The 26,580-nt window shown below is 40.7% G+C and overlaps 3 protein-coding genes across 5 annotated transcripts in view; all 3 read left to right on the plus strand.

Annotated features, from left to right (window-relative positions):
- The first annotated feature begins 4,505 nt into the window (after positions 1 to 4,505).
- On the plus strand, positions 4,506 to 6,558 carry LOC143419053 (uncharacterized). The gene is made up of 2 exons (XM_076885171.1): positions 4,506 to 5,675; positions 5,839 to 6,558. The coding sequence occupies exons 1-2, from the start codon at positions 5,411 to 5,413 to the stop codon at positions 5,913 to 5,915; spliced, it is 342 nt and encodes a 113-aa protein (XP_076741286.1). The 5' UTR covers positions 4,506 to 5,410; the 3' UTR covers positions 5,916 to 6,558.
- A 2,865-nt stretch (positions 6,559 to 9,423) lies between these two features.
- cep20 (centrosomal protein 20) lies at positions 9,424 to 11,646 on the plus strand. The gene is made up of 4 exons (XM_004538928.4): positions 9,424 to 9,578; positions 10,289 to 10,486; positions 10,755 to 10,839; positions 11,168 to 11,646. Exons 1-4 carry the CDS (start codon positions 9,551 to 9,553, stop codon positions 11,274 to 11,276), a joined length of 420 nt encoding a protein of 139 aa, XP_004538985.1. The 5' UTR covers positions 9,424 to 9,550; the 3' UTR covers positions 11,277 to 11,646.
- Positions 11,647 to 16,464: 4,818 nt separating this feature from the next.
- myh11a (myosin, heavy chain 11a, smooth muscle) overlaps positions 16,465 to 26,580 on the plus strand; it is a 34,018-nt gene continuing 23,902 nt past the window's right edge. For all 3 annotated transcript variants that reach the window (XM_004538925.6, XM_004538926.6, XM_012918217.4), the window contains exons 1-3: positions 16,465 to 16,605; positions 19,677 to 20,041; positions 20,323 to 20,479. In XM_004538925.6, the coding sequence (XP_004538982.1) occupies positions 19,700 to 20,041; positions 20,323 to 20,479 (499 nt within the window). In that variant the 5' untranslated portion in view covers positions 16,465 to 16,605; positions 19,677 to 19,699. The remainder of the gene's footprint in view (positions 16,606 to 19,676; positions 20,042 to 20,322; positions 20,480 to 26,580) is intronic.

Below are 26,580 nucleotides of genomic sequence, written 5' to 3' on the forward strand. Positions count from 1 at the left end.
TCCTTCCAGTTACTGTTTTCTGCAGTCATGATGGGTAACCACGGGACAACAAACCCAGGAACACACAGGACTTAAATACAAAGAGTGATAATGAGGGAATCAGACACAGGAGGGGAGCACTGCAGGGAGCAATCGTACATCACAAGGAGTGGAGGAAGCAAAACTGAAAACATTAACAAAGGACGCAAGACTATCAACGTGAAAGGCACGGAGATGCGGACTTGACAGGGACACACGTCTGACGGGAGACAGAGCAAACATGGAGAACAGGGAGACTTCACTGTCTATGGAGAGAAGAGGAGATGAATAAACACATAGACAAGGGTGACTCGACATGAAACGAGGAACACAGGAACGGCACAGAGAAAACACGGAGACAGACTATACACAGCCTAAGATAAACACTGAGGGAGGGAGAACTACAGTCAATAAGAGCCTAAGACATAAAAGAGAGTCAAAACTGTGAATAACACTCAAAGAATATTGTAACCCAACCAGTGCAACCAGTGCAGGGGCAGAGTCCCTACAGCCCGGACTCTGCGTTGTGTAATTTTGTGTTGGATTGGGGTGTACAGAGTAGGGGTGGGTTTTGATTATCGATTTATCGATTAAAATCGATTCTAGCTTGGATAACGTGATATCATTCATTAAAATCCTGAATTGATTTTTTAAATATAAAATTACTTTGCCCGAAACACCAGAATATCAGGTTAAACCTCACAAAATTTCAACAACCACCAAACAGCTAAAACAGTAAACGAGAGCATCAAAACAAAACGCATGTTAGCTTGAAAAGTTAACAAATTGACAACAGCTTAAGGAAAACAAGTATTAACTGTAATAAAATGGTAAAACATAATAATAACCCTTTTTTGCACGCACGAGATCGGGGTCGGATCAAAAAATAGGCGTGCACTATTAACACCGAAAACATGGTCGGTTTTGAGTTTTGCGCATGCGCAGTAACAACAAGTAGGACAGCTTGATAGGTAGGATGTTTTGTCAGAATACCTGCAATGTAGCATCATGATGCTAACGGAGTTCTGGCTAAAACCACTAACTCTGGATACGAGCGTGACACTGCAACTGCTGCGGGCGGACGGGACGAGAGAGGAAAACCAACACTAATAAGAGGAAGGGGGGGAGGGGATGACAGATGGTGTAACCCTGGACACATCACTGTGAAAGAAATACTGTGTAGCAGAAACATTGAGCTGTTAGCCATTAGCATGCCTCCGTACTACCTCCCCAGGGATGTTATCACTAGGGTTGCCAACTCCCTGAAAAATAAATAAGGGACACCTCGTGGCCAGGACCGGGCGACCCAGTTGTCTTCACCCTTCCCAGTGTGGTGAATTTTCTAGCTCTTTTTTTGTGTGTGAAATTATTTTTTTAACCATTTGACTTGAAGTTGATTTAAGTAGATGCATATTCTATTCTTTGTGATATCAACACATGTGAAACAAATGATCATTTAGCTATTTATTTTTAGCTCAAAATGACAACATTAACACAATAAAACAGGTCTCTTTCTTAAACAGAAGCCTGTCATGCTTAACTTTTGAGAATATAAGTAAATCTTTCTTTAAAAGAACTCTGTCCTGCTTAACTTAAAATAATAGAAAACAATAGAAAGAAAAATATTCTTGTAACAGTGCCAAGCTGGTCAAGAAGGCTCACCAGCGCCTCTTCTTCTTGAGGACTCTGAGGAAGAACCACCTGTCCTCAGACATCCTGGTGAACTTCTATCGCTGCACCATCGAGAGCATCCTGACCAACTGTATAACAGTCTGGTACGGGAACTGCTCTGCCTCGGACCGGAAGGCGTTGCAGAGGGTCGTGAAAACTGCCCAGCGCATCGCCGGAGCACCACTTCCTGCCATAAAAGACATCTACAGGAAGCGGTGTCTGAAAAGGGCTGGGAAAATCATCAAAGACCCCAGTCACCCATCACATGGACTCTTCACCCTCCTGCCCTCTGGGAGGCGCCACAGGAGCCTCCGGACTAAGACCACCAGGTACCGGAACAGCTTCTTCCCCACAGCTGTCAGACTCCTGAACTCTGCCTCCTGACATCTGACCCACGTTAAACTCATGGACTGAACATACACACACCCACAATGGACAACTGTACCCTCAAACACACAATAATAACATGGACTGAACCACCACTCACAACCACTAGCACTTTATATAGCCTCTGTAGAAACTATCTACACCCTCACTTATCTTAACTGCACTACTGTATAGCTCTGTGTAAATAATCATTCTGTACATTCGATAATCTTTAATCCTACAACTGTTTACAACTTGCATAGTTCCCATTTCTGTATAGCTGTATATCTCGGATTCTGTAAAGTTATTTATTTCATATTCTGTATAGTTTTTCATATTTATATCCTGTTCATAGCCTGTACATACTTATAGTTATAGAATATTCACAACATACTTCATACCGTGTACATTATAACATACCATAATAGACCCATTTCTGTAATATACTCACATATCTATATTATTGCTGTTAAAGATATTCTATTATCAAAGTACTCAGATGCAATGAAATATCACTCAGACACTTAGAGCAGTTTTAAACGTGCACGGGTGAGAGACTCAGGGAGAGACTCACACACCTCCTTGGTGCAGTCTGGCTTTATTTATACACATCATGAAGCATACAAAAAAGGAAATATCATCCTTATCTTGTCAAGAAAACAGGTGTGGTTTATCAAAAAACTTCGTGTTCTCTACAAGGTTGTTTCTTACTCGTGGGTGGCGGTTTCCTGCTAGTGTGAAGGCAAACAGTGACAATGTGAAGGCAAAGACTGATAATGTGAAGGCAAGCAGTTTCCGTTATAAAGTAGGGAGCCAGCAATTAAAATATGCAGCTGGTTGAGTACAGAACAGAAATATAAACACTCTTAGCTGATTATTATATGAATAATAAAATCTTTAAAAGCAAAAATACTCTGACAATTGCTAATATATATTGTAATATATCTATATCACTAAAGCACTTCTGGATGGATGCAAACTGCATTTCGTTGCCCTGTACCTGTGCATGTGCAATGACAATAAAGTTGAATTCTATTCTATTCTATTTAGTGCATTTAGTACAATTGGCTTCAGTTGAGGTATTATTTCAGCTTTTCTAATGCTAATCAGCTGCTCCTGTTTGTAAACCCACTTGTTCCCATGATTACGCATCATAACTCATCATCATTATTCACCTATGTATTACTTTTATGTATTAGTCATCTATTTGTTGTAATCATCTATCCTTGCAGTTGTTTATTACACAAAATAAATTATATTATCACACTTCTGGCCACATAGCGCTGATATTCACTGCACATGCCCATATTAACTTTTTCCAGCCAGGTGTTTTCCTTTTCCCATTCTTCTCTTTCTCTGAGGGGAACAAACATTGCTGCTCTAATGCTGGGCTTACACTGTGCGGTTTTAGGCCCATTTTGAGCCGATTTTTGAGTGATCGGACCGATTTTGGCCTTCATCGTGCGTCATGTAGTATACGTTGGGTAACGAGAAGTGATTAACACCTCACGACCAGTTCCCGATCATCAATCGCTCGTGAGGGTGTCACCGCAGCTGCTCGCGCGCAAACACGTAAACGTCGGTGAAAAAGACGGAGCAGCACGGCAGTGCAGCGTGTGATCTGGACACAAGCGATGGAGGCACAACTTGTAGAACTTTGGAAAGCTCATCCGAGCCTTTTCGATGTGGCCTCACAAAATTATCACGACCACAACAACCGTGAAAATAGTTGGATTTACACTGCTGCTTAATCACAGCTGCCTGATCAATGTTTTTCATTAGCAATTTAGCAAAGTTGATGGTGGTGGTGTGTCTGTGTGAGTGAAAGACAGAGAGAGAGAGCGACAGATTTTCTGTTATAACCTTCATTTTATGGCGGGGGTAACTACTTTGGCACAACAGCGGCACAGTGTGAGCACTCAGGTCGCATCAGAGCATCGGGCGGTACAGTGTGAGAGTACATCGTGACCTATGAACTTCTAACCCCTGTGAGTCAATCGTGCAGTTTGAGCAGGAGCTGAATAATGTGACTGAAAAAAATCGCACAGTGTCTGCCCAGCTTTAGGTGTACTGTCGTCCGAGACGTGCACCGCAGTGTCGGCGTTTGTTTCCCTGTTGGCCATGCTTCTTGTTGTGGTCACCTGTTGTCTTCCGGTATTTTCTCCGAAAGCGACCTTTCCTCGACCAATGAGATGAGCGGTAATCTGAATTGTCATACTCGAATTGTCATAAGTGTGCTGTCAGCTCATTGGTCACAAAGCAGGAGAGGGGCTGGGAATTATGTTTTCAAACAAGGCGTTAATTCCATAAACATTTATAGACTACTTTTGGTTCTCACTGTATTACGGGACAAAGTGCGTCCCTTATTAGCTCAATACGGGACGTGTACTTTTGTTTCGAAATACGGGACGATTCCGTATTTTAAGGGACGGTTGGCAACCCTAGTTATCACGATAACAGAGTATGTCCTCCCCTTGGCCAACGTGGATGCAGCCTGTGACTCTCTCCACTCTGTGGTCAGCAGACTACAAATGCAATCTCTGAGAGCCCTTCTTCTAATATCAGGGGACTTTAATCATGTCTCACTGGACTTGGACATTGGACATGCCCAACCAGAGACAATAAAACACTAGACTTACTGTAGGCCAATGCAGAAGGGCATAAAGTTCATCTCTCCCTCCCCTGAGCTGCAGAGATGGTCAGAGGAGAGTGAGCAGGCTCTTAAGGACTGTTTTGAGTCTACTATGTGGGAGGTGATCTGTGACGACCACAGTGAGGACACTGACAGCCTTGTGACATGCATTACGGACTATATTAACTTCTGTGTGGATAACACTGCACCCACCAGGATTGTGCGGTGTTTCTCCAACAACAAGCCTTGGATTACCCCAGAAATTAAAGCCCTCCTCAAGCAGATGAGGAGATCCTTCAAATCTAGAGACAAGAAGGAGTTGAAAAGGGTGCAGAGAGAGCTGAGAGGACTGATAAGGAATGGGTAGGACAGCTACAGGCAGAAGACTGAGAACCAGCTTCAGCAAAACAACAAAGTCTAGAGAGGCCTTAGAACCATCTCAGGCCACAAAGATCAGAACCCTCTGCCCGTGGGGGATGTGAGGTGGGCAAATGAACTGAATCAGTTCTTTAATAACAGGTTTGATTCATCCATGAGGCAGTCTTCAACATCGGCTGCAGACTCACACACCCCCACTGCTGCTGTTCCACCCCTGACACCTCAGACACTTCACACCTCCTCTACTCACCCTGCTCACTACTCCCCACCCCCAACAACAGTTCCAATACACATTCAACACAAGGCTTCAGCCTGTCTCTCTCAAACACCCAGGTTAGGAGGGAAATGAGAATTAAAGCCAAGAAGGCAGCGGGTCCAGATGGCATCAGCTCAGGTCGTCAGGTCCTGCGGAGACAAACTGTGTGGGGTGATGGAGCACATCTTCAACCTGAGACTGGGGAGAGTCCCACAGCTCTGGAAAACCTCCTGTGTTGTACCAGTGCCAAAGACTCCACGTCCAAAAGACCTCAACAGCTACAGGCTGGTGGCTCTGACATCCGACCTGATGAAGACCCTGGAGCGGCTGGTCCTGAATCAGCTTCGGCCCCTGGTGAGCTCATCACTTCAGTTTGCCTACCAGCCTGGCATTGGAGTGTATGATGCCGTCATTCACCTCCTACATTGTTTCCTCTCTCACCTGGAGGGCGCTGGGAGCACTGTGAGAATCATGTTCTTAGATTTCTCTAATGCCTTTAATGCCATTCTTCCCACAGTTCTGAAGGACAAGCTGGAGAACACAGGAGTGGACCATCACCTCACTACATGGATACTGGACTACCTCACCGATTGACCACAGTATGTGAGAACTCAGGGCTGTGTGTCAGACAGGGTTGTCTGCAGTACAGGGGCACCATGGGGAATGGTTCTGGCTCCGTTCCTCTTCACCATCTACCGTACACTGCAAACTTCTCCCAAAAATCCACCCAGTGCCTCCTTCAGCAGTTATCTGATGACTCTGCAATAGTCAGACTCATCACTGATAGGGATGACAAAGAGTACAGAGAACTGACCAATGACTTTGTGGACTGGTGCCAGCAGAACTGCCACCAGATCAACACTAATAAAACCAAGGAGCTGGTGTCAGACTTCCGCAGGCACAAACATCCTCCACTGCAACCACTAAGCATCCAAGGTATGGCCATTGAGGCTGTGGACAGCTACTGGTACCTTGGTGTTTATCTGAACAATAATTCAGACGCCCTCTACAGAAGAGGGCAGACAAATGGTCAAAATTAGGCAAATCTACAGTGCATTTCCAGCTCAACAGCGACACCCTGTGACGTATTCAAGTCACTACCTTACAATATTAAACCAAAAACACAAACTCTATGTCACCCAGTAAATATTCTGTTCTATTTACTGGGGACATTTCATTCTTGCATGTACCAACTTCCTGTTTGTCATTCATAGTAAAATAAAAATGCACAACTTAATGTCAGCACTTGTGTCATCACAGGTTCACACAGAACCCTCTGGCTCTGTATCCTGTCTTCACCAAATGGCCAAGGAATAAGCTCAACACAAACAAGATGGCCATATCCAGCTCAACAATTTTTAAAGTGCTAACAGGTGATTCTTTGAGACCACAGATTTTCCCCCCACAGTTTATTGTTTTACTACTAGAAGTGATGAGTATACTTTTAATAATCCTACAGCAGTAATTAATCACAGAGCTGGGAGATGAATTGAATTATGATTTAAATCACAACTCTGTCTTTTAACAACTAATTAAACAAGATCATCGCTCAACCCTGTGACCTGAGACATCAATCAGTGAAAACTGTGGGCCAATAAGGAGCGTCAGATGCCTTCTGAAGGTGGGTGTGATGTTTAAAAGGAAGTGTATCCTTGTCTTTGATGTCTACTTTAAAAATGCATTGATCTACATTTCAGAAAATCGCATTGTTCAAAACTGAGTAAATCCAAAATGTTTCACTTGATCACATGTCAAATGATAAAATTTCTTGTATGTAAAATTTCAAAATGTGGTATAGTTATATTCTTGTCTGGTAACAATAATAGACTGAGCTGGCTCTTTTTTTCTCCTTTAAAAATGCTACATTGTCTTCCTCCACACATGAATGAATGTGTGTTTTGAAATAAGTCAAGATATAAAACTATCACATTCTGCTTTATTAAACCTATTCTGCCATGTTCCGATTTTTTGAAAGGTTTCAAAGTAGGTTACACATTTAAATGAAACAGGAAGTTGGTGATGTTTTTTTTTTTCAACTCACATACAATGAAAACAAACAGAAATCAGGGCATGAAACTGAAACATTTTGATTGATATTGTGGCATGCAGAGGAATAGTGATGTGCGAATCATGAACGAATCGCTCAGTACTCGAGAATCACTTTACTGACTCGTGCATAATGATTCACAAGCCCAACTGACTCACTGACTCATTCCTGTTGCTATTGGCAAACTAATTTCATTAGTCGAAATATATCTAGCTTATAATTAAAATTGTGGGGGGAAAAAACAACAGCCAGTTTCTTAACAAAAGCATTTCTGCTCTGAACTGGAAGAAAAAACCCTGAGTAGAAAGCTTCCCAGTTCACAGTAGCATCGCTCTGCTAACATGCTAACAGCACATTTGAGTTACTCACCCCTTGCTCCTGTGCTGATTCATAGCCTAAGCGAATCACTCAGGACTCACTCACCCCCTCATTTAGATGAGAAAATATATATTTGACACATTTGAGGAAAATACTAATAAAATTAAATAAAATTAAAAATAAATGTTCCCTTTAGAAATCTTTTTTTTTTTGCTCTATAAAAATAGTTGTTTTTCTTTTTCAATCACTCATCTTAGCAGTAGGATTTACATGAAAATCCTTCTCGATTCAGTAAAAAGAATTGAATATACCATCACTACAGAGGAATCTTAGCCAAGACACTACATAAATTCAGAGCTTGCTGCTCAACCCCAAGCTGACAGGGGGAGCTTTTCATTAAACACTTGCTGGTGCTACAATGTGCTTCAAGGGTCAATAACAGCATAACAGAACTCACTTATGGTACTGCATTCTTTCTATAAAACAATAACTGTCAGTGACTTTGTACCATAGTATAAACACAAGATTGAAGATAACAGTTAACCTTACAGTAATTCCTGTATTACTGTAAGGTTCGGTACCTTACAGTATGAAAAAGAAAAGCCCAACAGACAAACCCCTCTGAGCAAGTACTTGGCGACAGTGGGGAGGAAAAACTTTCTTTTAAGAGAAAGAAACCTCAGACAGAACCAGTGTGTGTCTCACTGCTTTACACTCGCTGTCCTGGAGAAGCTCCCAGAAATTTTAAATACTTTCAGTTAGGAGAGTAGTGTAATAGGTGATCCAAGCACCAATGATACTGTTCGTCAGCAGTCCACTTTTATCAAACCCAATTCCGATATTGGGTCACATTGTGAGACGTTTTAGTAGGATCCTTAGCCCTCACAGGCCAGCTGTAAAATTTGCAATCTTAGTTCACTTGGGTCATTCACATCTTTGACCCATTCTGGGACTGCTTTTCTCTATTTAGAAGATACAGTATTTACCTAAATGTGTCAGGTATACCAGTACATTTGCTGCACATGTACACTCACTGGAGTCTTGTGGAAATACAAAATGCCCTCTGTTCCTGTCAAACAAAAGCTTTATTCTAAATGACTTGATCTCAACAAGTAACATAAACGTTGTCTTCTCAACATAGACAGTGGTCAGAAATGGTAATTTGAGTGTTTTTTCCAAGGAACGCCCCTTCGACTATACATTTTTTTTAGCTCTGAGGAAAGCTAAAAAGGTTCTCCAAGTGGTAGGGCGGTGGACCACTCAACCTTGATGTTTGCTGTTTTTGCATTGCTCTCCTAAACCCAAAATAGTTTTCTGTTTCACTTTTGTGATTTTATTTCTTCTATTCCTCTTATAACTATTTTATGGCTGATTTTAATATTTATATTTACCAGGCTGAACATCTGAATTTTGATGTGTATGAGAATCCCTTAACCTAACCATGTTTCAGCATTTTACATAAGTGTGGTCAGACTCTTTCTCTTTGACAGACTATTTATGATCATAGGTTATTGCATTTGATGTAAACTGTGCCTTGCCTACTCCTAGTTTTAAGTAAACTCTGTCCATGCGAATGCTTTTGAATGCTCTGCTCACTTCAATAATATTTATGATATGGTCAATCATTTCATTGCCATGTGCTTGAGAACTCTGAACCAAATGCACCTCTAAAGCTCAGCCATGTTGTCCTTCAAACCCCCCAAAAAATCACAGTAAAAATACACTTGTACATAATCTGGTCTTCCATAAAAATTGTGATTTTTTTTAAGTCTTCTCGTGTTATCTTCCTGAGTTGTCTTCCGCCACCTGTTGGGGCGCTATTTTTGGAAACGTTCATGTGGGTTGTATAGGAACACTCGTTGCGATGGCGACCATCACTGAACTGAAGTGCGGTAAGAGCTCACTGCCATTAGCATAATTCATTATTTTGTTTCCTAACTAGTATCCTAATACGATCTCAGATCAACCCACATAATTGTAGATGTTATTTTACAAGCTAGCGAAAAGCTACGAACACTGGCAAACTATAAAACACAGAAACATCCTTACCAGCCTCCATTCAAAAGTTTAATAAGTCAGCTACCTAAATGGCAGTGGTTTTAGGGATATTTTAAGGATGAATCAACCCATTGCCGCCTTTATTGTTAACACCTATAATTCGATTCGGCATAGCTAAACACGTAATATACTTTATTCGATCTATATTTTTTCAGGAAATTTTCGCTGCTCGCCAGCGCTAACAGCTGCTAGCCAGCTAGTTCAGAGTTAGGCTAGTTAGCATAGGGGGAGGACATGTAATAAACATTTTCATAAAAATAAGAACAGATTAATGGTTGAGAATTACTACGATTTAAAGAGTGTGTTGTGAAGATATTGACATGAATATGAGTTGTTATCGAAGCGGTCTATAGCTTTAAAAATACCAAGAATATGTTAAATTGGTAAATTTCTGTACGGTGTACGTCGTACAAAAACATCCCGCTTTCATTCGTTAGCTAAATTTACTGACCAAACAGATTCGTTGTACCCATAGGGGTTGTTTAGTTTTCCAATCTATTATCCTTTTTTTTTTTTTGCTGTGTTAAAAATGTGAATATTTTAGCTTTGAGGGAAACGCTGGAGTCTCGCGGTGTGCTGGGCCAGCTGAAGGCTCGCATCCGGGCGGAGGTGTTCAGCGCCCTGGATGACCAGCGTGAACCGCGACCTCCCCTGTCCCACGAAAACCTGATCATCAACGAGCTCATCAGGGAGTACTTGGAGTTCAACAAGTACAGATACACAGCGTCTGTGCTGACTGCAGGTGGGTGAGGTCCAAAAAAGTGCAAGCTCAACATTTTTTAATTTTATTTTTTTTTACAAACTTTAAGAACTGTAACTACTATTATTATGATTATGATTTATTACCTACGACCATTCAACTGCTTGTCAACACAAATGTATAATCAGCCAATCACATGGTAGCAACTCAGTGGACTCAACTATGTAGACTTGGTCAAGACAGTGGCTGTCATAACCAGCAACTATTGTTGAGAAAAGTGAATATTTTTTAGCACTGTTTGTTTTCTCAGAGTCGGGCCAACCCGAAGTTCCTTTGGACAGACAGTTCCTGGCGAATGAGCTGAAAGTCACTGAGGATCCAAGCTCCAAGTCAGTGTAAGTGTAGAAAGCAGGATTTAAGAAATACCAGTACATTCTGCTACTGAACATAATGTTCAAAAATTAGCTGAACTCTTTGGGGAATGTTCAGAGTGGGCGTAACAATTTGACAGTGTCCCCATGAATCCTCATCATAGTTGTGCACTGGCTTGATGACTTGGGAATTTATTCTAATTTAAAAAGAAATAAAATAAATTAGCACTTATCTCCATGTACCGCCAGTAAAAACTGAAAGGCGTACAATTTAAAATAATTACTATCAGTCACCTATTTTCCTTCTCTAATGAAAACTTAATTACAATTCTTTTGTTTTTTTATTTTGCAGACCTCTTCTATATGGCTTAGTGTCCCACTTTGTGAACAGCAGTAATAAGGGAGGGAAGGTGTTTCTGCGAGGCGCTGCTGCCATTAACACTCCTGGAACTGATGCCTAAAGTTTGATGATACAGCAGTGACTTACTATGTTGTATCTCGCCTCTGTCCTTGTAGTTATTCAGCCTTTACAGCGTAAAGTCTGTAAGGTCTTGTTAGCGCAGTAATCTTTGTGTCTTTGTTATAAATTGCCAAATGTTCTTTGTGGCCTTTTTTACATTTTGAATTTATTATCAGACTTAAACACTTTATTTATATTAGTCACAGTGTAATCCTAATAATTAATAATCCTAATTGTTTTTGTCATAGTTGAGTTAAAGGATTGAGATTACATTTGTGATGTATTTGGTGTTTCATTTTGTAAATATGTGATATTTTTTGACTGATTTTTAACAGTGTAAAAATAATAAAATCTTTATTTTTATTCACCAACTGCAATTGCTGATCTCATTCTCCACCATATGGTGGCAGTGTCACCACAGACAAAACTGAAGTCTGCTTTTTTCATAGGATTAAACAACTTTCCTATTTTTTCAGTCTTATGCAGCCAATCATTTCTAACATGCAGACCAACAGTACTGGGTTTGACTTGTTGGTTGGTCTGGTTCACTGGGGCCTCCCTGTGCTCGCATGTGTCCTACCCAGCATACACACCACATCTCACACTCTGATAGCTACGATAGAATCCGGCCTCACTGCATCCCCGAATTAGATAAACAGCTAAGGAGATGAATGGATGGACATGTTACACTGTAACAGGTCCTAAAAGACCTTACAACATTGAAAATATTGAGAGCAGGACCTTGAGCATAAAAGTTGCAAATATAGCAGAGACCACAGCAAGTGCACTTTAATTAAGCTGCATGCATTAAACAGGCCTCTGAGGCGATCATACAGCTTGTACATTGATATGAAATGTTGCAGGCTTTTCCAAATTTACAAGACTTATTCATTGTGAATGCAAGCACTTTCTCTTTTACAGTTTTCATCATAGGGTGATTAAAGTAGCTGCTCCTCAACATTGACCAAAATAACACTTTCCTGTGATTGTTTTAGTGGTCATTGTATTGTGTGAAACTAAACCCACCCATGATCCAAAGCTGTGCCCTTCAGTTGCTTATATAAATGAACCTAAACTAAGGTATAATGCATCTTCCAGACTTTATTCTGTAGCTTCTCTCTTTCATGTTTACTTCTTTTTCTCATTTGCTTGCTGCAGCTTAAGAGAAAAGGCAATGAGGTCCTTCTTACCTTGATAATTTTATTTTATCTGACCCCAAAGACCACAAAACAACAACAGTAAATCAACAAAACTTAATTATATCTATGTGTATACTGTGTGTAGCCCAGATCCCACGCTAATTATGCACTGCGTCGAGCTTTTCACATAGTTTCTCACCGTTTTAAGGAACTTGACATTTTTATCTCAAACTTAAAGCCCTAAGTTTCTGGAAGTGATTATCTACTGAGGCAGCCTTTTATTTCTTATCCTGATTACTGATGTTGGGCACTTAGTTGCACTGTTTAAACCATTTGTAACCTGCTCTACGTCTAAGTTATTTTTAGGTTATACACATTTGTTTCTGCTCATCATAGGTCTCAGATTCATCCACTGAAACAGTGAAGTGATAATACTGAGCACATGGTGTATTATCTTGAATTTGGCCACAAAATGATTGATGTACCTTTAGTGCAGCTTGTTGAAGAGCTTAACTGTCTACGGTGTCCTAATTTATTGTTTCCTAGTATCAAATGAAAATAGCGCTATGTCTTTGTTCGTCTGAAAATGTCTGAATTTACATGGTTTTACAAAAACAAACCAGATTTTTCCTTAAAGCTGAGGTACTCAAATACCTACTTCACTGACATCTGATATATCCATTCTCTTTAAAATGGCTTTACAAGCTCCTGAAGTTGAACAATGACATGATTGTTCAATTGGCAGCTTGCCCCATAATTGGTAGCATTTCTTCTCCACTGTATAAATTAGTTGTATGCAAAACAGGCAGCTGTATAAATAGTGTTAAATGCAGTGATCCTTTGACTGCTGCAGACTGAACTGACGTTTGCCTCTGTGCTTAAATTAGAATGCAATTGCATTCCTTGGGGGTCAAACATATCCATAAACATGTTTTCTCTCCAATAGATGACCATCTATGGACATGAGGATGAAGAAAAAATACACATGAAACATGCTGTATGTACGAGATCTTAATATGACACCTCGTTTTGTTTTTATTGCTTCGAGGGAATCCTCCACATGTACGTGCTCAATTGCTTTAGCCATTCTGGCTGGTTTACTATAAACAGTGACCTGTTTGAATTCACTTGCTGCGTGTTAATTCATTTGCTGTGTGTAAATAAAATACAGATGATTAACATTTGATTTCTAAGTGAAAATCCTGCTTAGGTTTATTTCATTTGGAGTGGGATTTTGCCATCATTCACTCAGAGGTTTAAATCCATGTTCACTCCCGCTGTCTCCTCCTTAAAGGTGTGTCAGGACAAAGTTTAGAACAGATTAACTTTCAATACAAATAAATAATAATCCTTCCTTCTACCTTCATCCATTATTATGGCTCTTATTCTGGAAAATGATCCTGTTATACACTGTTTAGTTCAGAGGGAATCCCAAGTCTCTGTGTACTTATTTCAAAGGCATTAGCCTCAAGCTGCAAATTGTTAATTTCATATTTTATCTCACTAAAAATAACAAGAAAATAACAAGTCTTTCTCTTGTGTGCACTAAACAGAAGCTATAAACCAGTTGTCTGTCACAGCTAACTGCAGGTAAATAGAGTTAGAGTTTGGAGCCATAGGAGTAACTTTGTTTGAACAACCCTGTTGCTATTGAACCATATTTAGTCACTGGAGCTTGGGGTGGTTGCCTGTGCTAGACTTTGAAAGTAACACAGAAAGCTGCAGAGATTCCATACAGACGCCATTCTCCTTATATGGCACACACTGCAACTTCTCTGTTCAGTGTATCTGTTCCTCTTTCCCTCCTCTTCACTCTTCATCCCTCCCACTGCCTGTCTGTGCTGATTTTTTCAACCCATGGTCCTTTTCCACGAATGCCACCCCATCTCCTTGATGTTGGCCAGAGGGAACCTGAAGGCCCTTAATGTTGGTCTTAGGTCTGTCATCAGTTTTTACACAAACAGACACACACGAACACAATGCTATGTCTCTGGCGCAGTTATCAACCAGCAGTTTGATTTACCGGGACAAACAGAAAAGTGTCCTTATAAAGGAAGTTCCATTGGAAAGAAGCTGCACACAGGAGGGATGCAGCAGGACAGGGGAGGAGCTGTTTGCTGTGTGTGTAGCAACAGAAAGATGGGATGTGCACACACACACACACACACACACAAAGAAACTCACATTCATTATGCGAATTATGAGTTATGTACTGGTGGGAAACTCTCCAGGGAGGTTACAGTAAAAGGGGATTCCTATGCAGGGGACAGCTGGTTTTCCTTATGAGGAGTGGGAACGCATTGCATAATCTTTAAACCCTAGAACGTGTAGGAGTGACGCACACAGTTTTATAATTATGATTCCTGTTCATTTTTTCCCACTGTTTAGCCTTATTAGATTCAACTCAGAGGTGTGTGGAAATAAATGATACAAAATAAGGAGGTAAAAGCCCAGATTGCAATTTGAAATAATATTTTATTAGACTGCAGTTAAATTGTCTAAATTGTAAAGACTTTCTTGATTGCCTTTGAATAAATTCTTTGAAACATGACACCTGTAAATTATGTTAAAAAGGTTTTTCTACAGGGAAAGTACATAGAAATACATTTTTATTATATTGAAAATGTACTTCCACAGACAGAAGACAACTCCATCCCACACATCCACTCCTACAGCCATTGTAGAATAACACATACATCACCTAACATGCATGTCTTTAAACAGTAGAAACTGGAACACCTGGAAGAAACACAGACATTGAGAGAACATACAAACTGATAACAACAGTTAATTATGATTCAAGGCGCCCAATAAACGCTTGGCTTGATTAGTGCTGAATTACTAAATATTTTTGAACCAGCTCTTTCCAAAGAAATTAGTTAAGACAGCAAGTGATAGCATGTTTTTAAGATTAGACTCAAATTGAACCAATTATTCGGCTTCTGTGTTTATTGTGGGTCCAGCTTTTATGATTCAATTAATGGAAACAACAAATCAAGTCATGAAATGTTCCTAAAATCTGTCATGATGCATAAAGAATAAACACATAAATTCAAGTTGAGCCATGCTGTTTACCTACAAACACACATTTGGCTTGTCCATCTACAAGAATGTAAAGTAATTGAACTAATTCTTTGGACAGGAGAGAGAGGAGAGGATGTTCCCTTTGGTAAGGTTATACTATTACACGTTTTCTTTTATATTTTTTAATATAAACTGCAGTTACTTTTAAAATATCAAGGTTTAGTTATCTAGTTTTATACAAATGATCTCATTTTAATTAATAAAAAACAAGTTATTATTTAATTTAACACAGTATCACTGACACTAAAATATCTAGTGTGTGAGAATTTGAGTTAATCGGTCTATTAATCTGAATAATGTGCTTATGGTAGACTCATAACCAAGACGTAGAATGAACCTTGCTGTGTTACATAGGCTTGATTATTTTTCGGGGTATTTTAATGTAGTTTGGCTCATGATGTAGTTAATTTTAACGAGAAGTTCTATATCAATTTGGATCATTTTATTTATAAAATATGTCACATGTATAAACGTGTTGCACATTAAAATCTAAAAAAAAAAGGTCTTGTAACATAAATGTTGTGGATTTAGATGTACTGGATTTGTTAGCTGCAGTAAATTTCAAGATATTAAAAAAAACTGATGAAACTGTATTACACGCCAATTTATTTTACAGCCATAACCTGACCTCACAGCCCGTGTGTGCGCTAGTCTTACACACAAACATGATGTCTTTGTGCTGGAACAGTAAGCATGGAGATTAGGGAGTTATGGTGTTTTCCATTTTACTGTTGACTGTTATATATGACCTTTTAATCCTCTGCTTCTCTGTCAGCAGCACCCTCCACTCCATTCAGCGCCTTTTCATTCATCTTACATCCCTGTGACTCCTCGAACCTGCTGGTGTCCGCAGTGCGCATGTCCGTTGCCTCCGCAGCCCCGCTGACAGATGTAGACTGCAACTGGACGATGCTGCAGCTGGAGGAGGAGGGTCCCCTCGTACAGCTCCACCTTCGCGCAACAGTCCGCAGTTTAAATAGTAAGGCTTTGAAATTGACGAGGGTCATTTGGACTGTTCGCTTTTGGAGTACCTCGTCAACGCCGGCTTCTCCAAACTCCAACTTTCCAAAGCCAAAGCTCCCCTGAACACCCGTTTCTTCACATTATGTAAGTATAACCTTTAGTGGAAGCGTGCAGCGGCGGTCATGAAGTGCACCTGTCAATCGGCATCCCCTCATAACTTTAAATGCGTTTAAGGAAGAGGGAGTCTGCGTGTTTTCCTGTAGATAATGGCGGTTGCAGAGCTTTATTGTGAACTTTGTAGCTACTATGAAAAATTATTTTAAAAATATGCTTTAATTAATGTTTTATGGTAGCCTAGCATATGAGTTTTATTCATAACTTCTTCTGACAGTTAAAAGCAATGACATAGTTTACGTATCTGGGCGTCAGCTCATTATGTAATTATACATCTCCTGTATGCAAACACTTATTTGTGCATTAGATAAAGTGCAACAGACGACGTAGTATTATTGTTAAGTTAATCAACTACAGTTAATACTGTAAAAAAAATACATATATTAAAAAAAAAACTGTAAAAAGTATTCGCGATCATAAGGAAAAGGGGAAAGGTCTGTCTATCTAAGAACCACATCCCACTGACCACTGAGTTTCCTGTTTTCCAAATATGGTTGTATTGGGCTGCATGTATATCCAGTATGTTTTCCCTGAAGATGCAGATAGCACAGACTCGTGACAATTTTCACATACAGCTAACTAATCTTGTCATGATTGATTTGGAGGAGTGATGGACTGATTTTTATATAACACTCTTCTGCTCTCCTGAGGCACTCAAAGCGCTTTATACATGCCTCATTCACAAATTCATACAAGCCTTTTTTCTATGATTAAGCGCTTTCTGTCTAACATTAACACACATTCATAGCAACTTGGGGCTAGTATCCTGCCCAAGGATATTTGGCATGCAGACGTAGTCTCCCTTCTGTTTTATTTCAAGGGCTTTCACTGTCATAACCACACAAGCTAATGGACAGTCTAATAACTGAGTATTTCAACTCAATTATATATATGTAAAACTTGGATGCAGCTTTAAACAGATTAATTTTGCCACAGCATCACAGGTTTCTGGATGAACAGTTAAAGGAACAGTTTGGCAAGCACTGGGATATTCCTGGTCAGAAAATAAGAGGAAACACTTCCTGGAACAAGTCAAGTGTATATTTTAATAAATTCAATTAAACTATTTTCATGTTTTAATAGCAAACATTGAGCAAAGGCCTGGAAAACCTGATGCATCTGAGTTTATTGATAAAAGGATAACAGGAAGAAGAGAGAAAAGTTGTAAAATTGTCAGCCACTCGGTCAGCCACAAATAGAAAGGTCACTTAGTCTCCTGAGTGATATTTCCACTTGTTTATTATTTTTGATAGAGACTCTGGAATAATGATCCAGTTTATTGGTCTCATCACAAGTTTTATTTTTAGCCTTGGTGTGATATTTTTGACAAACTAGAACCGAGACAATACTGATTTGGTTTGATGATTACACAGGAGAGAGTTTAATATTATATTTAGTGGTTAAAGTTATGACAGATCAATAATACTGGATTATGTGTAGTTTAGTCTCATGGCGAATAAAGATGCCAGAGATGACAAACCATCGTCGTGACTGTGAGACTTTTCCCTCTGAACCCTGTTCTGTCTTCAAGATACACTTACTGAGCACCAAACTGTATCAACACCACAGAAAGTGAGAGTGGACTCCACAACTATTAACCATTAACTCAAGTTGGTGAGAAAGGTTAAAGAGAGTGAGGAGGAGCAACTTGATTGGCTGCACACACTTAAGTATACGGGGAGTGTCAGGAAAAGTTTGTTTACATTTATCTGCAGAAAATCACCAGATCATCAGAGGGTTCCTTCCTTGTTTTCTCAGACGTGTGCTTGACTTACTGCTTTCATCCACTGACATATAGACAGTGTTTGCTTCTGCTTCAAGCTAATACTTTTACAGTATATTTTATAGTTTGTTTGTGACTTAGTTTGTCTAAGACCAGGATTTCATATATAAGCTATCTTAGGTTAGAAAGTAAAACATTTTTTCCACTTAAAAACTTGCAAACTTGTTTCATTTTATCCATCACATTATGGTTTTATAGTTATGTAACAGTCCCTAAATTAGATCTAATGGGTTCCGTTTTTTTAATAACACTTGAAAAGAATTAAGTGCATGTACATTTACTCTACATATTTCTGTTAGCATTTCACATAAGCTCGGGAATGCTCCTTTTCAGACATGACTGAGTCCCAGGCACTTGTTCATGATTTAACCAGTGCATTTAAAAATGAATGCTACTATGGCCCCGTGTGAAGCACGATTGTTAAAGCTCCGGGCCCCCCTCAGGCTCTCTGCCTTACTGTTATCATTTTGGAGTAAACGACAAGGCCGGCAAGAGACATACTATTCCCTATATGGGCTTTGTTTGGGAGTTCACTTGCCTTGCTGTTTAGGTCTGCAGAAAAGAGCCCTGCTCCAGAGAAGGGGTCCATATATGGTCATCACAGCACGAGACTGAAGCCTCAAGCAGGAGACAGAGAGAGAGTAAGAGAGAGCAGGAGAGAGAGAGAGATGCAGAGTGAAAGACCGGAAAAAATGGATGTTGACAATTAAGCACTGACTTGACTGAGTATAAGTAAATGCCAGCAAGTATTAATGGTTTAGAGTTATTTGAGATAGAGCTGTTGACAAAACGTAGCGGTCTTTGTTGCTGAGTTAATTAAAATCAATTTCCCAGCCTCAGTCATTGGATCTACAGTAGGGAGGGGAATTGTTTGAGCTCTTCCCTTGTGGTGTGTGAGAGAGACAGGGAGAGAGTGCAGGGTCGAGAGGGGGGTGGAGGTCTGTGAGAATGGCTGCACTCTGGAACTCCCCGATAGATGAAGCATATTAACTCTTTGGGTTAAGACCACAAGCAAGGAGGCAAATTTATAGCATGTCTCCCACTAGGACTTACTCATTACTTGACACAGGGTTTTGCTATCTATAGGCCCAATCAGGTACTTCCAGTACCTGCAAGTGATTATTGTCTCTTACTGACTGCTGCTACTGACTTTCCGTTGCCTCTTTTCTCCCTTACTTGCATTCTTTCTGTCATCCATCTTTGTTTTACTTACTGCTCCCTCTTTTCTAACATTCAGTTAATTTTTTGTCATCGACAGCTGGCCCTTCACCTTAAGCCAAGATGTCCACGAAGGCCCCTACCGAGGATGAGAAGTTCCTCTTTGTTGACAAAGACTTCCTCAACAGCCCGATGGCTCAGGCTGACTGGGCAGCCAAGAAGTTGGTATGGGTTCCATCAGAAAAGCATGGCTTTGAGGCAGCTAGTATAAAGGAGGAGCATGGCGACGAGGTGCTGGTGGAGCTGGCTGATAATGCCAAGAAGATAACAGTCAATAAAGATGACATCCAGAAGATGAACCCTCCCAAGTTCAGCAAGGTGGAGGACATGGCCGAGCTCACCTGTCTAAATGAGGCCTCTGTGTTGCACAATCTTCGCGAGAGGTACTTCTCTGGGCTCATTTATGTAAGTATTTACTAAAAACAAGCGCATGCTCACAAAATAGTTTATGCCTTATTCTTATGGCAACTTGTTGACTTTGTTATCCCTTTGTTATTTGGATTGGGATGTACAAACTCTGACCCTAAATAAAGTACTAGAAAAATGATGACAAACTATGAATTTCCTCAGATTATTGTACTTTTTACTACTACTACTACTACTACTGTCTCGTTCTCTGGCAGAAACAAGCATGCAAACTGTGCAAGTTGTCCTTGTCTCACCTTTCTTGCATTCTCTGCTCTCAGACATACTCTGGCCTGTTCTGCGTGGTGGTGAATCCTTACAAAATGCTGCCCATCTACTCAGAGAAGATCATTGAAATGTACAAAGGAAAGAAACGACATGAACTACCCCCTCATATCTATTCCATCTCTGACAACGCCTATAGAAACATGATGCAAGGTAAGATGCTTACTACAAAACTCCTCTTGTGATGTAGATGCTTTCATACTGCAAAGACATGTTCCTACCCATGTTAGCTCTGTAATGGGGCTTTTTTATGTTATCTATCCAAAGTATACAATAGAAAAAGAGTCTTAGGCAACCCTTTCTTTATGTTTTGCTTCCAAGGAGCCAGACTCTAGTATTTTTAAAAGTGGTTCTCCAAATCAAATCAAATCAAATCATTTTATTGTCACATCACATGTGCAGGTACATTGGTACAGCACATGTGAGTGAAATTCTTGTGTGCGAACTTCACAAGCAACAGAGTTGTGCAAAATACAATAATGTAAACAAGCAAAATACAAGAATGGCTACATCTGAAACTAATAAATATATGTACAATATATAATAGTATATGCATTTCTGGATGTGTATACTAAATATTTTTCTACGTGTGTGTGTGTACACATATTTTACAAATTAAATAGAGTAAACAATAAATAAAATATATAAAATAAAATATACAGAGTGAGACATGTGCAAAACAGTGGCGTTACTGTACAGTATGGAGTGCATAATGTTAAAGTTCCAGTAGTGAAGCTGAGGTGTCTATGACGTGTTCAGCAGTCTGATGGCCTGATGGAAAAAGCTGTCTCTCAGTCTGCTGGTACGGGACCGGATGCTGCAGAACCTCCTTCCTGATGGAAGCAGTCTGAACAGTTTATGGCTGGGGTGACTGGAGTCCTTGATGATCCTCCCCGCTTTCCTCAGGCACCGCTTCCTGTAGATGTCTTGGAGGGAGGGAAGCTCACCTCCAATTATCCGTTCAGAGCACCGCACTACTCGCTGGAGAGCTTTGCAGTTGTAGGCGGTGCTGTTGCCATACCAGGTGGTGATGCATCCAGTGAGGATGCTCTCAATGGCACAGTGATAGAAGGTCCTGAGGATGCGGGGGCTCATGCCAAATCTTTTCAGTCTCCTGAGAAAGAAGAGGCGCTGCTGCGCCTTCTTCACTGTTTTGTTTGTGTGTACTGACCACGTAAGATCCTCAGCCAGATGTACACCAAGGAACCGGAAGCTGCTCACTCTCTCCACAGCAGCGCCGCTGATGGTGATGGGGGTGTGTACTTCTCTGCACCTCCGGAAGTCCACTATCAACTCCTTTGTCTTTGCGACGTTGAGGGTGAGATGGTTGTCTTGACACCAGTGGGTCAGGGCGCTGACCTCCTCCCTGTAAGCTGTCTCATCACTGTTGGTGATAAGACCCACCACTGTAGTGTCGTCCGCAAACTTCACAATGATGTTGAAGTTGTTAGTGGCCGTGCAGTCGTAGGTGTAGAGTGAGTACAGGAGAGGGCTCAGTACACACCCCTGTGGAGCACCAGTGTTCAGTGTGATGGGGGATGAGGTGATGCTGCCCAGTCTGACCACCTGGCGTCTGTCAGACAGGAAGCTAAGGATCCAGCTGCAGAGGGAGCTGCTCAGTCCTAGATCCTGCAGTTTCCTGTCCAGCTTCGAGGGAACGATGGTATTGAATGCTGAGCTGTAATCTACAAACAGCATCCTCACATACGTGTCTCTCTTCTCCAGGTGTGACAGGGCAGTGTGTAGTGTCAGGGCTATGGCATCATCAGTGGATCTGTTGTGGCGGTATGCGAACTGTAGAGGGTCCAGTGAGTCGGGTAGTGCAGAGCAGATGAAGTCCCTGACCAGCTTCTCGAAGCATTTGCTTACGATGGGGGTCAGGGCTACAGGTCGCCAGTCGTTCAATGAGGAGATGGTGGAGGATTTGGGTACAGGGACGATGGTGGCCATTTTGAAGCAGGCTGGGACTACAGACAGAGAGAGGGAAAGGTTGAAGATGTGCGTGAACACTCCAGCCAGCTGAGCCGCGCATGACCTGAGGACGCGGCCGGGAATCCCGTCCGGACCAGTAGCTTTGCGTGCGTTCACCTTCCTGAAGCTTCCAGGTTTTCTAAAGATCTTTTATAGTTTTTCTCTGGACATTGGCTACCTTTTGTTGCTGTTGTTGTTTTGTTTATTAAGCCTAGTATTGGTTCCCTGGCATCCAGTATAAAAGCATAACTGAATAGAAAGACACACAATTGAATGTAATCAGTCACTGACTGGCCTCCCCAGGGCCCAAACTTCAACATTTTTAAAGCAGTGTGGGATAATCTTGGAAAACAACAGAACAAAAGTCAGGCAACACCCAAAGAAGAGCTTTGAATGTCCTTCAAGAAACCTGGAGAACTATTCTTGAAGCTTAATTAAAGACATTACAAGAACAGCCTGACCCTGGTAGCTCAGGCTTTGTTGAATGATGAAGGAGGTCATACCAAATATATGCAAACTCGGTTTTTGCTTTATATACTGAATATAAATGAATAAATTCAGAATTGTTTCAATAAATTGCTGTAGCTATTTTACTAGGAACTTTTGACTTTTGCACAGCACATGCTGAGATGGGCTACAACATTTATAAACTAAAATGATCAGATCAAAATGATAAATAATAAACTGAGACAAGAAAGCAACAAACGTAAGTATATCTTCAGCAGGCCTCACACATAACTGAATAAAATCTGCAGGCGTTAGCTGCTGAAGCTCTTAAGTAAGCTGTGTCAAATTGAGCTGTTTGTTGGCAGCTTTAAGAGCTTGTTGTGGGTGAGTTGTGGTGGCTCTTGGTGACGACAGGCTTATCACACTGTCATGTTGACAAAGTGGTTGACAAAACTGCAAATTAATCCATGAAACTGATGGCTTAAAATGCAGAGCCATGTTTATAATGTAGTGAGAACAAAAAATACACTCATTAAAATGTAAAATGGTATGAAAAACAACTCCAAAATAGTATTTTGGTCTCATAGAGGTGATGGTAGCAGTCTTGGTCATGCTTACAGTAAATGTCCCTGCAGTGATTCAGAGTGGCTGGTTTCCCATAGAATCAGAGTCTGTGTTTCCAGGGGGTCTTGCCCACTGGATTTTATGTTGATATGACGATGTGTTCTCTCAGAGGACTTGACATCTGGATTGTGAGATGGTTGAGAGATGGGTGGAGGGCAATAAAACATTTCCTGTTTCAGAAAACCCTCTTGCTTATTTAAAAAAAATTCTTAGGGAGTGTAAATGCCAAAGATTTAACAAGTTTATTGGTCCTATTAAATGAGCCTGAGACTTTTGTCCTTTGGTTTGAGGAGTTTCCTTCCTAAACAGGATGTTTGGACAGGAGTTACTGTAATTTAGAGAGTTATTGTTTGGAAACCATCAAAGAAAGTTGTGTTATAATTTCTTCCACTACTGTACAGGCCTCACACATACATGCACAGCTGTCAATTCTGATAGGGTCATTATTACAGTATTGAAGTACACACCTGAATGAACTTTGAATTTCAATGCTAAAAAGCTTGAAGAGATCCAAACAAGTAATCAGGTACTCTAAAGCTCTGTATTTTGTTGTCATTATAATTCCTTTAGAGAGTATGTGATTCACACTGTGATATACAAAGCAAAATAATTGTTCTAGGATGTAAGCCAACAACTTGAAACTATATTTCTTTACCCGGGGTACTTTTGTTTGAGAAAATGTCAGTAGCATCGAGACCACCAACCTCTGACACCCTCTCAGACTGTCCCCGGCAGCTTTAGGTTTTCCTACATTCATCACTTAATCTATTTGTGTTGACAATGCTGCATGAAATGTATGGACAGCCCATGCATGAGTACGGAGCCCTGCAAGGGATATTGGAGGAAAAAAAATTAAGATGAACTTTTGCAAGATCTTGCAAACATTTTGCGAGATCTCACAAAATAGGCTGCATCCTTCAGAGGCCACCAGCTCGAAGCTGACCAGGAGGTCGAGGCACTATGTGCCAGGAGTGCGGTGTTCCCCCCGGCTCTAGTGGGCCTCGACCTCCCGGTCAGCTTTGAGCTGGTGGGTAACAGACGTCTCCAAAAACGTCGGAGCACTTTTGCAAATATGTGATGTCTTGATAAACCAAGCAGATATTTGAAGTTTACACAGCTACATTTTGTGACCCATAAAGACTAATATTAAAACTAAGTAGCTGCCTCCATTGTTGGATACTGAAATTGGCTAGACCGCGCTATGAATTCTGGGATAGGTTGGGCCACGAAGGATACACCGACTTGGCCTTCAAATGCGACCTGCGAAGGATTTGTGGAGGAAGACTTTTTAAAATATCTCCCCAGTTATATCAAGACTGATGCAAACATATCGAGATAAGTTTGCATCACTGGGGTCAAAGCTGAGTGTAGCCAGGAGCTGTCTGTATTTGTGTGATGCACTTATGTAGTTTATGGATGAACCTTGTGCATCCAGTTTGCTGGCTCTACCAGATATAGTCACATCAGGCTTTTAAAAAAAACAAACAAAAAAAAAAAAAAACTGACAGCTATATATGTAACGGAGCGAAGGTGATTTTATTTCCACAGTGTAGTTTTTTTTAAAGGAAGGAAACCTTCCTCCAAACGGACAGAGCAGTGGAGCCGCCAAGGGAAAGCACACGATTAAAAAAAAACTAATTAAAATATAATTTATTATATTTAAATAGTTAAAAAGGTAAAATGAATTAAAACCTTGGCCAAGGGGTAACACAATAAAAAGCAATAAAACACAACATTAAAAGTCCAGTGGCATCCGCCACGATATAAGAGTCACAAAGAACTAAAAAAGTCCAGCGAAGTGATGTAAAAGGGAAACCCAGCGGAGTCCTCGCCTTCCTCCCCGCATTCCGCGTCCTGGTACGCTGAAGAAAGGGAGGGAGCGGCAGTCACTATTCTTTTCGGCAATTTTCATTCAATAAAAGGGGCTAAGTCGAAGACTTACCCCGGGTGGGCAGAGCTCTCAACTCCGCCCGCCGCTTCTTTAAAACTGCAAATCGGCACCAGCTGTCTCGCCGCCTCTGCTCTCCCGCAGTGCACAAGCTGGGCTCTCGTTAGTACTGCCGTCCGCCTGTTCGCTCCGCGTCCCTAGTCGCTGGTGCTGTCCGTCCTCTCCTAACGCCCAGCTCCACCAGCCCCTTCGGCTTGCAGGCGCTGCCGCCTGGCACCACTTACTCCTGGCCGTCTCTCAAGCCTCTCGGTCGAACTCCTTCCTTTGGTCTGCCAGGCCCTCTTATTGGCCTCTCTGGGATCTCTCGCAGGTGTGATCAGTTTATTATCAGGTAGGGGCGGAGTCTTTCCAGGACAAGTCATCAAATAAATACCATTAAAACATGCAGTAAAACTCATAAAAATAAACCAGTGTACAATATTAAAATATTAAAAAGGTAAAACGCAGCAAAACATGCATAGTAGAAAAACTTAGATGACTTGTCCCTTTCCACCCCGTGACATAAACCATAGTGGAAGTTCAAAATGCAAGTCCACAAAACAGGGAGTTGCAAGTCCACGTATATATCGCATTACGCATTGCGATCAACGATGACTGATCAAAGAAAATAAAGAAGCCTATCAAATGTGACCGCGCCGATATGTAGAACAAATTTGGAAATAGATATACTGAAACACCAGTTTGTCTTCAATTTGCTAAATTTGTTTGGCAATGACAATATAAATAACTTAATTGGTCTTTGATAAAGCAACTTAATGCTTTCTAATGCTTTTCTGTTACTAATAAGGTGTACGCACTGAGTGATTTAACGTTACAACAAACCAGGATACAGGAAAATACCTCATAAGCTATAGTTTGTAAACACAGCATCAAGAGTAAACAAGAAGAAGGGAGGATTGGTGTTTATGTGGCGTTTGGATTATACATCTTCTGTTCATCTCTGAGAACGAACGCTGGAACATAGCAGATGCTGTTCAGTCTGTGTGTCTGTATGTGCAGAAGAAAAAAATGTGTTTTGATTTGCTGCATTTATTTCAGACTAAACATTTTTTTCGGACTTATCATATATGTGACAGTAGATATTTAAGCTTGGACCACCCATTTAGTTGTCACGTTTTAACAACTGGGACTTAAAGTGCTTGAGTAAAGAAATCAAGATAAGTCGGCAGCGAAAAATAAGAACAAAAAAAACCACAAAGAGAAATATAAAGAAAAGCATAGAAAAGACAAGAAACAATTAATCAAAAATATATTCATTCTTTAA

Source organism: Maylandia zebra, linkage group LG6, assembly GCF_041146795.1.
Source record: "Maylandia zebra isolate NMK-2024a linkage group LG6, Mzebra_GT3a, whole genome shotgun sequence".
Classification (NCBI taxonomy): domain Eukaryota; kingdom Metazoa; phylum Chordata; class Actinopteri; order Cichliformes; family Cichlidae; genus Maylandia; species Maylandia zebra.

What these genes read in the sequence shown, in the direction of transcription:
- LOC143419053 (XM_076885171.1), top strand. Translation starts at nt 5,411, where the DNA reads ATGAGAATTAAAGCCAAGAAGGCAGCGGGTCCAGATGGCATCAGCTCA. An exon ending in TGAATCAGCTTCGGCCCCTG is followed by an intron (nt 5,676 to 5,838) that starts GTGAGCTCATCA and finishes TTCTTCCCACAG; the next exon opens with TTCTGAAGGACAAGCTGGAG.
- cep20 (XM_004538928.4), top strand. Translation starts at nt 9,551, where the DNA reads ATGGCGACCATCACTGAACTGAAGTGCG. An exon ending in CATCACTGAACTGAAGTGCG is followed by an intron (nt 9,579 to 10,288) that starts GTAAGAGCTCAC and finishes TGAATATTTTAG; the next exon opens with CTTTGAGGGAAACGCTGGAG. An exon ending in AGCGTCTGTGCTGACTGCAG is followed by an intron (nt 10,487 to 10,754) that starts GTGGGTGAGGTC and finishes TTGTTTTCTCAG; the next exon opens with AGTCGGGCCAACCCGAAGTT.